We start from the raw sequence: 12,744 nt of genomic DNA, 5'->3' as shown, positions 1-12,744 counted from the left end.
ACAAAGATTGTTGAATAAGACACTTTGATTGAGAAAATTTACTTCCCGAGTACAATGTATGAAATAAAAGTGAATATAGATTCTTGCTCTCTCTTTCTCTCTCTCTCTCACTCTTCTTTCTCAATTTTTTTGGATCCCCTCTTTTGTGGGCTAACTCCTTTTATACCCCCCCCCCCCCTTCCCCATCCTTCCTCCTTTCCAGCTATACATTACTTGGCTGAATAACAAAAAGATGCTTGTCTCATCAGACACTTCTCCTACCATTCCTTGATCATAAAAATTGACTTTTAGGGTGTCTTTACTATTTAAGTTAGTCATTCATCAATTAATAAGGCTGACATTAGGTAAAAACACCTAATTAATGCGTAGGTGACTGTTACTTTGGGTTCTGTATCATCTTCTTTGTGTTTCTCGGGAAAAAGGGGTCGAGATTGCTCCCTTGGTGAATCCGTTAGATCTCTTCTCGGTAGGATGTTCCTTGGATTACCTTGATAGCTTGTCCAAATCATCCTACTACTTCATGGGATTGGGCTTTTCAATGTTAAGGCTTGGGCCAATATCTTATTTTGGGAGTGTCTCTATGGCATTCCTTCTTTGGTCCGAATCCACGAGATGGTGATATTACTCTCCCCACAAATATATTTTTATAATAGGTTGACAAAAAATTTTCAATTTATTATTGAAGAAGTGGTAAAATTCTTTGTATATTTAAAGAATGTGTTTATTCACAATCTCTGTCGCATTAACATTTTTATTTGAGACTCCGAAGACAAACCCAAAAAGGAGGAGTAAAATAGTTGGACAAGGTACATCGTTCCTAATCTTCTTGGAGTGAAGAAGTCTATGGAGTAAGATCCATCGGCTTTGATTTTTTGTGTGTTTCTTTTATTTTGGAATAAATAGATCTGTATGGTACGTAGTGAATTTGTGTTTCTTTTATTTTCGTATATAACATAGATCTATATAGTAGCAGAAGCTTGATTAAAATATATGATCTTTAGATAACCAAAATACGCCATGCAATCTTCATGACTAGCCTAGCTACTCGGATGCCCAAAATGCAATATAAGTTAAGTGTCATAGTTGTTATACAAATATTAACAACAACAACACTATTATTAATAATAATAATCAATACTATTTCAAGAATAAAATAATAATTATTATTATAATAATAATAATAATAATCCAACAAAAATATTGACGCAATTATTTACTTTTTCCTTTTTTTTATTATAATTCAATGTTTCTGTGGGTAAAAAACTAGTTAAAAAAATAATAGTGAGATAGAGACTATATGTTGGAACCTAATGCATTCACAACTGCAGCTCAACTCAATGGCATACTCAAATGCTATTTTTTCCTTTTTTTTATTACAAAGTTAGCTTTTGTATTCATTTATTATTAAATACATATAGACTTAAGTTATCGATTGTTAATCTATGAGCTAGTACCCACAAAATGTCATCGTTAGTGTGTGAATGTTCAGTTTAGAAAATTGTCAGCATAAGTTGCTATCACTGATCCTCTCTCTACTTAGGGTGAATATGTCTTTTTTTTTTTCTTTATTATAGTTAACTACTTGCTTAACGCGGTCCCCTAACAATTAATCAAATTTTTTTTAATTCAAATGGGATTTAAAGATTAGAAATACAGCAAATGCAATGTATCCTCAAATCCCAAAGTTTGAATAATTTGTGTATTGACTATTTGCTTAACTAGCAAGCAAGTTAAAATCATTGAATATATAAAGCAATCCTTGGTTAGAGATTTATTCATTCTCTATAACAACAAAGAAAATGAGTTACGGCGTTGTTCCAACTGCACCACCTAGTGCTAACATGTCATCCTATGAATCTGAACCATTGATGTTCAACGAAAAGAAAAAGAAAAGATGTAGGTTTTTCTCCAAGAAGTCGTCCTGGATTTGTTGCTCAAACGTGGAGTTTGTCAAAGGGGCTCATCAAGAGAAAGAGAGAGCGAAAGAGAAGAAAGTTGGTTTTAAGCATAAGAAGAAGAATGTAATGATGTGCTGCTCAAACATGGAGCTTGAGAATGAGGAGGAGAAAGAGCAAGTCCTTTCGTATTTGGAGAATGATACAAGGAAATCTCATGTGATGATGTGTTGTAGCAATTTTGTGGTGGTGGGCTCAAAGAGTACTGATCTTGGCCATCAAACTCCCAAATAAAGGTGACGAGGATGGTGTTTTGACTTTTGAGAGTGTCACCATTTTCTCAAACAAAAATTGGATTGATTTTTGTGTTTAATGAAGTAGTGGTACTTTCAATTGCACACTTTTAAGTAGTTTACATTAGAGGAGTATATGTGTTGCATGTATTAGGTTTTTTAATAAAGTTATGAATAATCGGGAACATGGGATTTTAGTATTCTTGTATAGTAAGATTATATTTTGGTATATTGGTTTACTTTTAGCAAAATTCTATGTTGGGAGATACATAGGTTTTTGTTATAATGAATTAGATTGTGCGTGTATATGCTTCTCAAAAAAAAAAAAAAAAAAAGATTGTGTGTATGTATAAAACCTACTTTATCAAATAGTGCTTATTTGACCATTCTTAATAGTTCTAGTTGTTATTTTTATGTTAAGTCTGGTTGCTCAGGCTGTTGTTTGGAACCTGTGATCCGCGGTCCAAATCGCGGCCCAACCAAAAAAAAAAATGAATTGAAGCTCAAATTTATTTGCCTAGATTCAAGCGTGCATATTCAAGCCTAGATAATGTGGCCCAAATGCCAAATCAGTCCAAATCATAGGCTAATAATCATAAATCAATAAATCACCTGTTAATTATAAATTTATAAATCAATAAACCATAACTAATATCATATATCAATATATCAAAGTTAAGATTATAAATCAATAAATCACCTAACTAAGATAATCATTTAATCATAAATCAATAAATCATAGCTAAAATCACCTACTAAACATAAAAAAAAATAAATAAATAATAATAATAAATCCAACAAGTCCAAGAAATAAGTATCACAAGTCCAACAAGTCCAAGAATTTAAAAATGCTACTAAATTAATACAAAAAGTCTAATCTTCCACAGCTGTGACATAACTCCCATCCTCTTCATTAAGCTTCCCATCATCAAGAATTGATTGAAGTGTACAATCTTCAGGCATAGTTGAAGAACCTACAACAACAATGAATTAAAAAATGCAATAAACTTCATCAAATTATAACTAGCAAATATAAAATATAAAAATCGATTTTATAAATACAAATTAGTCAATTGCTAACCGTTGATTTCACTCCATAACCAATTTGGAGCACACATCATTGCCTCTATAGTCTTGGGATGAAGCCTACTACGGTGTGAATTTAATAGTATCCCACTAGTGCTAAAGGCAAATTCTGAAGCAATAGTTGTGACAGGAATGACTAAAATATCTCTTACAATCCTTTGTAAAGTAGGATACTTGAGACCATTACTTTTCCACCATGCCAAAATATCAAAGTCTTCACTCCTCTTCAACACTCCCTCATCAATGAAATGATCAAATTCCATTCTAGCACTCTCGTGTTTCTTTGAAATACTTGAACTATTGTTCACAAACAAATCAAAAGATGACATTGCCCCACTCAACCTAAATTTCATTTGTGCCACTTGATTTGAAGTACTTGCAGGCATATTAGAACTTCCTTCATTGTCTATAAGGGACTCATCTACATCTCCATACGCATCAAGCAAATCATAACAAAGATTCTTAATTTTTTCAATCTCCAAATCAAAATTATCACCATAAATGTTAGGATAATAAAACTCCAATAACTTCATTTTATATCTTGGATCCAAGATAGCAGCAACAGCCATAACAACATTAACATTAGCCCAATAAGAATTAAATTTAGCAAACATGCTTTCTACCATCATACTTATCATCTCATTTGAAGACAAACTCCATTCATTTATTGCAATTTTCAACTCACACATCAAAGTAAAATACATATTAGTTGTGGGATACTTACGACCAGAGAAAAACTCAGTCACACTATGAAACAACTCCAACCTCCCACAAATATCTTTGGCTACCTCCTAATCACGGTCATGTGGCAAACCAGTATAAGATGTTTCACGTTTAGTTATACAAGAGAAAACATCTTTATAAATCAATGCAGTAGAAAGCATTAAGTAAGTTGAATTCCAACGTGTCTTACAATCTAAAACCAACTCTTTGGTGCATTGAACATGCAATTGGCGTGCATTTTCATCAAATTTTTCCTCCTTTTTGGTGATCTAGTCTAATAAATTATACTATCACAAATCCTTTCAATACCATCACCAATAAAAGACAACCCATCTTGAACAATCAAATTCAAAATATGTGTAACACACCTCATATGCAACATAGAGCCACCCAACATAAGAGAACTGGTATCAAGCTTATTCAAAAGAAGTCTTATCATTGTGTCATTAGTACTACAATTATCAACAGTTATTGTGGGCAACTTCCTATCAATGTTTCACTCTAAAAAACAATTAACAAGGACTTCAGCAAGGACATCTTTCGTGTGTGGAGAAAGAACATAAACAAACCTAGAAAAATAATAGGAATAATTATAACATAACTCAATAAACATTCAATTTAACATAAAGTCTAAACATTGAATCTAACATAACTCAATAAACATTCTATTTAACATAAAGTCTAAGTTTGATCAATAAAATCAATTCATAAATAAATAATAGATTTAACATTCATAGATTAAAAAATTACCTTAAAACCCGGTTTTGCAACGTCCAAGTTTGATCAATAAAGTGAGCGGTAATGACCATGAACCCTTTCTTTTTGTTACTCGAAGTCCACATATCAGTTGTAATTGCTATCCTACTTCCATTCTTGTATGTCATCTTCAAAGCTTTCTCCCTCTCATTATCATAAATTTTAAGAATGTCACTCTTCAAAGTGTTTCTTGAGATAAGCTTAAACAAAGGTTGAAGAGACTTCACAAATTCTCTAAACTCAATGTGGTCAACTATTGAAAGTAGGTATTCATGTAGGATAACCATACGAGCAAGATTATTCCTCACTATGTTTTGATCAAATTGGTAAGCATTTAAACCCATCGTTCCATCCACCTTATTTTGTTGTCTAATTAACACTTTTTGTCACATACCCCTTATATCTTTAAACTTTAACCGTGGACATCTTGCTAAATGATTACGCAAATGGGTTGTACCTTGGCTAGAGTCACCTAAGTAAAGCTTGCTACAATAATGGCATTGGGCTTTAAATTTCCCATTAACTTTCTTCCTTGTAAAATGCTCCCAAACATCTGAGATAGTCTTTCTTTTTCTACTTGTATCCTCATCCTCATCCTCATTTGTACCATCTTACTGTCCCTCTTACCCTATCCCTTGACTCCCTTCTTGTTCCTCTACCTCTAAGTCCTCTCCCACTAAGTCCACTACTGGGGATTTCGTACTTCTAATTGGTTCAAAAGTTTGGGAGCTAGAAATTCTATGAATCAAAACAAACATTCACAAATTCATTATTACACATACTCATTGATTAATGGGCACAAATTCATAATTACACAAATTCACAAATTCTATCAACCCAATGACAATTAAGCATGATTAACTACAAATTCAAACACTCACTCGTTATTTAATGGGCATAAAGGTGATGGTGATGGTGATGGTGATCCTGAGGGTGAGTTGCCAGAAGGCGACAATGGCGAGGGTGATCGTGAAAATGGCGAAGAAGACTGCATAGCTGGCAAGGGACAATGTCCAATTCTCGAGGGAGAGTCACTTGGCAAGGGAGAACCAGATTTGTTTGTGTCTCCAATCTCCGTTTTAGGCACTGCATTCACAACAAACATAAAAAATAATAAACAATTTCTTCCATTAAACAAACTATGCAGATGTGAAGGAAAAGAACAGGAGAACAGAAACAATATAAGTGAAATGGCTGGATTTCAAAATGATGAAAATCCTTAACAAAGAAAATGACCCATATTACAAAAACAAAGTTCAAAAAGTTCACTGACTAAGTCTTTTTTGCTTTTCTGAACCAAGATTTGCCAACTAACTCACTTATATATTTTACAATTTTATTTACTAATAATTCAAAATACATATTGACAATAAGAAAATGATTAAATGCACAGGTTGGCTTATTAATAATTAGGGAGCCTTACAATCATTTTCACAACAAAATTTCAAGCTCTCACCTTGCAATAGAGAGCCTTACAATTAAGTAAAACACCAAAATTTCAAGCTCTCACCTTTTAATTGACACTGTCATATTTGCATTTGGCAATAATGTACAAACCTATCTAAAGGAAAATTATTATGTACTTAGTAAACTAGAAAAATGCAATGATCATTTCATAAACTTAAACCGTTGCTAGTGAGCAATCATTAAAATTCATTAATGCTTGATAACATTTTATTTTATTTTATTTTTTAAAAAAGGTAACAAAACACTATAATAATTCAAATATCATCCTCTCACACATGATTGTCAAAGGAATAAACACAGATTGAAGCCATAGTTTTGAGTTTTCTTAAGTAGAGAAAACAAATGAAAAACAAAAAAATAAAACATTTTATGAAATACTTAAGAAAAAAAAAATTGAAGAGAAGTAGAGAACAGATTCCTTGGACCTATGGTGAATGCTTGCTTGGGTCGGCGATGCAGAGAGCTTGGACCAACGGTGAGAGGCAAAGACGGAGGTCGTGGCCTGTGTGAGGTGTGAGATTGAGAGTGAGTGAGGCCGTGTGCGGTGTAGGAATGGGTATGACTGAGTGTGTAGCGTGTGCTTCTGTGAGGGAGTGAAGGTGAGAAGGTGTGAGCTAAAATGATGGAGTGAGGATGAGGAGGCGTGAGTTGAAAAATGAGGGAGTTAGGGTTAGTTTATAGCTATATATATAGGGGGTTTTTAGTAATTTCAAAATAACCAGGCCGGGTCCAGGTTCGGGTTCAGGCTGGGTTTCGGGCCGGATTTTTTATAAAACTCGGACCCGACCCGAACCTACTTCGAGTTTTTTTTTTTGTAACCTATACCTGACCCTATTCCTTATCGAACCGGGTAAAACCCGGCCCATTAAGGTCAGGCCGGGCCAGGTACCCGAGGGTCGGGCAGAAATTGCCATCCCTATATCTACTTGGTGTCTATGGAGTTATTTTAATAGGTTGGTCTAGTGATTTTAATTGGAGCTGTAATAAAAGAAAAGACTATGATCTTTAATGGAGTTGCAGGGTTAGTTGCAAGATCTTGTAGTATGGTTGTAGGAGAGTTTGTTTCAGTTTACTCACAATATTACATAGAAAAGGCACAAATGAAGAGAGAGTGTAGCATTGAGAACATGGGAGTCGAGGAGCTAGATGCTGAGAAGGAGAAATTGCCAAACTCTTGGTATGTGTTAAATTATCAATTGCCCCAAAAGTTTAAGCTGTTAGGGAATGGTGAATTTAATCACTTAACTATAAGTCTAACACTCCCCCTCACTTGTGGGCCTAAACTTCTCCTTAATAAGTGGGGGCCCAACAAGTGGAAATTTAACATTTTAAATGGAAGGTAGAGTCTAAAAAATTTAAACGGTTAGTAAATGGTGAATTTAATCACTTAACCATAAGTTTAAGTGTCTAATAGTATGGAGCGTCAGTAGACTCAGCACTTTCATTTTTAGTGGGAGCTTGGGTACCGCTAATAGGGGCAATACTTGTAAAGGATTATGCAATGTGGGTAGGGTTGATAATAGCGGTTGTAAGCTTTGCCTTGTTAATGTTTGGAGGGTTAGGTTTTTTTCTTGGGAAGGCACCAATTGTGAAGTACTCGTTAAGGTTGTTGATGGGGAGCTGGATGGCTATAGGAGTTACTTATGGCTTAACCAAACTTGTTTGCTTTGCTGGATTCTAATCATATGCTAGTGTTTCAAGTCTTTTTATCTTAGTTTCTTACTTTCAAGATATGTTTGATCTTGTAGCATCCATATCTTGTAGAACTACATACACAAAAAAAACTAATAAGCCTCGTATTTCTATCCTTCAAAGGAAAGCTTATATAATGCAAATTGGTGATGAAAGAACAATTGTAGTCTCATTCATTGATTCTCACTAAACTTAAGGACAAAATTTCTCTCTAAACTAGTTTGAAAAGAAATCCTTTAAACTTTTCTTATATCTTTTTATTAAATGTGAATTTTGAAAAATTCACTTGTGGGGCCCGAAATCTACAGTCCCAGCCCACCTTGTATTAAGGGCCCAAAGCCCAGGCCGAGGAGCCCTACTACCAAGGACGTATGATGAAAGTCCCTTAAAGGCCCAAGGATGTGGCCGAGGATGATCTCACGCTCAACACCTCACAAAACGCCTGAAGTAAAGGACAAACTCAGCACAAGAGCATTACAAGGGAGAAAGCTGCCCACACCGTAATGTGGAGCCCAACATCTGACAAGCCTATTGAAAAATATTTAAACCTCTTTATGTTATTTATAGATCCATTGGAAACAAATTTTAAGAACAAAGATACATAAAGATCCTTCAAGATTAGCCATCGGGGCAGATCCGTGGTGATTGGCGAAGGGCATAGAGATGTTTTGTGCTGCTGATGCATTAACAACGACGATAGTTTGTAAATTGCTAGTGGCGAACGGTGGTGGGAGTGGCTGAAGCAGCAACAACGGTAGCAACAGTCAAGGGCCACCCGTTGGGAGAGGAGAAAGATAAAGCATAGGGGGAAGTCACAGGAAAATATGTGGAATTTTTTTTAACAAAATAATTTTAAAAAAAATAATGACTCCCATGCTAAGTTGCTAGCCTAGCAAATTCACCAACGTGGCTATTGCCACATAGACTTATATGAAAGTTTTAAAAAAAAAATGCCAGATTATTTTTTCATTAGTTACATAGCAATAATGCTAATAGCAATTAACCAAAGAACTAATAATTCTTGTTCTTTTTTTTTTTATTCAGCCAAAAAAAAATATTCTTATTTTTTAAACTTGAAGGACCAATAGCACTCATTAGAAACTTTTAAGAAAACAATAGCGCTCACAACGTAAACATTAAGGACCAATAATGGAGTTTCACTAATAATTATTTATAACTACATCATATAACTTGTTAGGTTCTAAATGTTTAGAAGAATTGACAAATCGTGAACACAAACTTGTCTAGATATAGATCTTAGAATTTATAGGTATTATTAGACAATTCTTAAGATGATTCAAGTCAAGATTCAAGAACATACAAACTACAGGAAGAAGATTTCATAATCTGCCTGGTTCAATCCATCGAAAGACAGGCTCGACCGATCAAAAGTCGTATCTACAGAATTTTAATTAAGCCCAAACAACAGTTCAATCCCATTAAGGATTAGAGTTTCTGATCTACTTCTCCCAGTATATAAAGGAAACTCTAAGCACGTTTTATAAGGCTTTTTAGAGAGAGATGAGTGTGCATCTTTTCTATTTTGGGGTTTTGTTCCTAAAAAACTCTCTCATATCTTCTACCAGTGTTACTACTTGAAAAATCTCAAAATCTGGTGTTGTAGAAGTTGCCGCCTTCTCTAGTCATCAAAGGTGCTGATGATCTAAACCTTCAAGGGTGGTCTTGGAGTCACAAACATGAGAGTTTATGTTGCTAAACCTTTGAGTGAGATCTCAAAGTCACAAACATGGGTGTTTGTGTTTTGCAAAAGCCAAAGAAAGAAGTAGTCCATAGACTCGGAACTATCATGGGGTTGTGATAGTAAGTTTTCTACTCAATGTAGTAATAGAATATTAGTGGTCTAAGTTCTATTGTACAAACTTCAATTCTTTCATAGTAGATTTGCTTTTTACCTTGGGGATTGTTAAGTTAAATCCTCCCCAGGTTTTTACCAGTTTGGTTTCCTAGGTTATCATATTATTGTGTTTTTTACAATAATATGATATTTGTGTTAACCTAGACTGCATAATTTACCTAAGTTAATCACTTGGGTAAATAACTAGGTTAATTTGGTTGTGTTTTAAGGGGTCTAAAAACGTACATAACTCATTTATTTTATTTTGTTTTTCATAATAATATAAACAATGTGTGGTATGTATGTATCTATGTACGTGTGTGTGGGCAAGTAATCAGTAGCAAATAAAGCTAAGCTTATAAAGTCTTATGACAAATTTAACTTTAGAGTAGGTAGTTCTTTGATTGAAGCTAGAGATAGAGAGATCAAACTATTTTGCAATGAAGAAAGAAACAGTTGTTATATGCTTTGTCTATTAAGAGACTAACAACTATACTATTTTTTTTCCTGGACCAAAAGATATATAGAGGTACTTCATGTTTGTGCTTTTGCTCCTGAGGTTGGCTTTTTTTTATATAATCGGAAGGCACTGTACATGAACTTCTTATAGCAATTTGCTCTTCTCCTTAATGATGATGTGGGACATATTTTTGCTGAGATAAAAGTTCTTATATGTTCCTTTCATACTTGGGATATCGACTTTGAGGTTGACTCAGTTTGCAATTCATCAAAAGTAATGTTGCAACTCTAGACCAATTTCCTCTGTTATATTTCAAATAAATATTGCGGGGATCAAAAACTCAAACTGACAAAAAGTTCTTGATCAACACAATTAATTTCTAAGAAAAGGTAAAAAAAATAAAAATAAAAATAAAAAAAATCCATAATGGGAAGATTAGACAAGTAACTGAAAGACAAAGATTGTTGAATAAGACACTTTGATTGAGAAAATCTACTTCCCGAGTACAATGTGTGAAATAAAAGTGAATATAGATTCTTGCTCTCTCTCTCTCTCTCTCTCTCTCTTCTTTCTCAATTTTTCTGGATCCCCTCCTTTGTGGGCTAACTCCTTTTATCCCCCCCCCCCTCCTTCCTCCTTTCCAATTGTAGATCACTTGGCTGAATGACAGAAAGATGCTTGTCCCATCAGACACTTCTCCTACCATTCCTTGATCATGAAAATTGACTTTTAGGGTGTCTTTACTGTTTAAGTTAGTCATTCATCAATTAATGAGGCTAACATTAGGTAAAAATACCTAATTAATGCGAAGGTGACTGTTATTTTGGGTTCTGTATCATCTTCTTTGTTTTTCTCGGGAAAAAGGGGTCAAAATTGCTCCCTCGCTGAATCCATTAGATCTCTTCTCGGTAGGATGTTCCTTGGATTACCTTGATAGCTTGTCCAAATCATCCTACTACTTCATGGGATTGGGCTTTTCAAGGCCAAAATGGGCAAATGCCCTTTTTTTCGGAAATTAAACATCTTTGTGCCCTCATTCTGAAACTAAATAGGGAAATGCCCCTCTTTTGTAACTCGATAATCTTAAAATCGAGTTATATGAAATACTCGATACTCCTATGATCGAGTTATACACAGGTTTTTCCCGCACTGCTGGCATTTTTTTTTTTGAATCTCTACATAACTCGATTTTTAAATAATCGAGTTAGTTATACTGTTATAAACCCTGATTTCGTACTGTCTTTGTGTCAGGTGGAGTGTTTCAATATAACTTGATTTCTGTAATATCGAGTTATAAAGTATACTTGATATCCGTAAAGTCGAGTTATTCTGTTATAATTTCTGCACACCTTCTCCCACTCAGTGTGCCTTGCTCTCTGCTGAACTGAGGACTTTCTGCTGAACTGAGTTGGAACTCCTCCACGGATTAACAGCGGCTTTCTTCAAACTCAATTGAAATTTGTATCACCTCAGGTAAAAAACTCACATCACAATTTTAGGGCAATGTTATTTTCATTTGATATTGTACTAAAATTTGATTTTTTAGGTTGAATGAATGTGAAGTAAGTACATTGGTGTGATTTTGGTTATTTGTTGTAGTAAACGTTGGTGAGAAGAGAATGAAATAATTTCTTTACTATAGCAACATTTTGTATTGCACATAATCATCATTGGTCAGACATTTACAACAACATTTAGTGTTGAAGACAATGTGTAGACATTACCAACAATGTCTATTGTTTATGGTCAAATGTTGGTGTTAGTGTTAGTATTTCATTTTTAGCATGGAATAGTACACAATTTTATGAATGTCTTTGCTGTGTACCATTCTATGCAGGATTACATTATTTAGCAACAGTTGATATACACTGTTAACTTGATCATTTGGTGTTATTGTATTCAGTGTCAATGTCTGGTTCTGGCAACCCACAACTCTATAGGCCTCATGATGTGTTCACTGCTATGGGTCGTTGTTGGGTATTGGAAGATGAGTTCAACTATCCAATCAATCCGAATTTGCGAAATAGTGCTTACGTTCACAATACCATGAGACAGGAGTGGGCTTGGTTATTTCGTGAACAACAAATGTTTTATGATGAGTTGGTTGGTTTTAAGTTGCCAGTGCCTCGGCGACTCGCATCACAAATGCCCAGAGACAGCATCGACGAACTTCGTAAAGCATTGAACCGCATAAGAGAAGAAAATAATCGAATGAAGATACGTCTTAATCGATATCGGACCCAAGTCGAGATTCGAGAGTCAGTGCAGGAAGGGTGGTACGAGCATGCACAGTTCATGCAATCACTTCTTGTTGATCCCATTTATCAGTCAGACGTGGAGATGTCAGATGAAGAGTAATCGTGTCGTGTCGTGGTGTAATTAGATTTTGTTGGAGAACTATTTTGCTTAACTATGTGTTATATGTATGGTTGCATTTGTACTATGTAAACCTTATTATTGATTATGAGAAGCATGCAAATTATTCGTAATGTAGATTATTCTCACATAAGTCATAAA

At 34.5% G+C, this 12,744-nt stretch overlaps 2 protein-coding genes across 2 annotated transcripts; both read left to right on the top strand.

Moving 5' to 3' along the window:
* The first annotated feature begins 5,199 nt into the window (after positions 1–5,199).
* On the top strand, positions 5,200–7,901 carry LOC115973997 (vacuolar iron transporter homolog 3-like). The gene is made up of 4 exons (XM_031094230.1): positions 5,200–5,203; positions 5,657–5,829; positions 7,174–7,401; positions 7,635–7,901. Exons 1-4 carry the CDS (start codon positions 5,200–5,202, stop codon positions 7,899–7,901), a joined length of 672 nt encoding a protein of 223 aa, XP_030950090.1.
* A 3,761-nt stretch (positions 7,902–11,662) lies between these two features.
* Positions 11,663–12,705, top strand: LOC115962234. The gene is made up of 2 exons (XM_031081136.1): positions 11,663–11,700; positions 12,131–12,705. The coding sequence occupies exon 2, from the start codon at positions 12,136–12,138 to the stop codon at positions 12,583–12,585; it is 450 nt and encodes a 149-aa protein (XP_030936996.1). The 5' UTR covers positions 11,663–11,700; positions 12,131–12,135; the 3' UTR covers positions 12,586–12,705.
* Positions 12,706–12,744: the final 39 nt, after the last annotated feature.

This window comes from Quercus lobata, chromosome 2 (genome assembly GCF_001633185.2).
Source record: "Quercus lobata isolate SW786 chromosome 2, ValleyOak3.0 Primary Assembly, whole genome shotgun sequence".
In the NCBI taxonomy this organism is placed as follows: Eukaryota; Viridiplantae; Streptophyta; class Magnoliopsida; order Fagales; family Fagaceae; genus Quercus; species Quercus lobata.
This window is presented reverse-complemented; position numbering and strand designations above follow the sequence as displayed.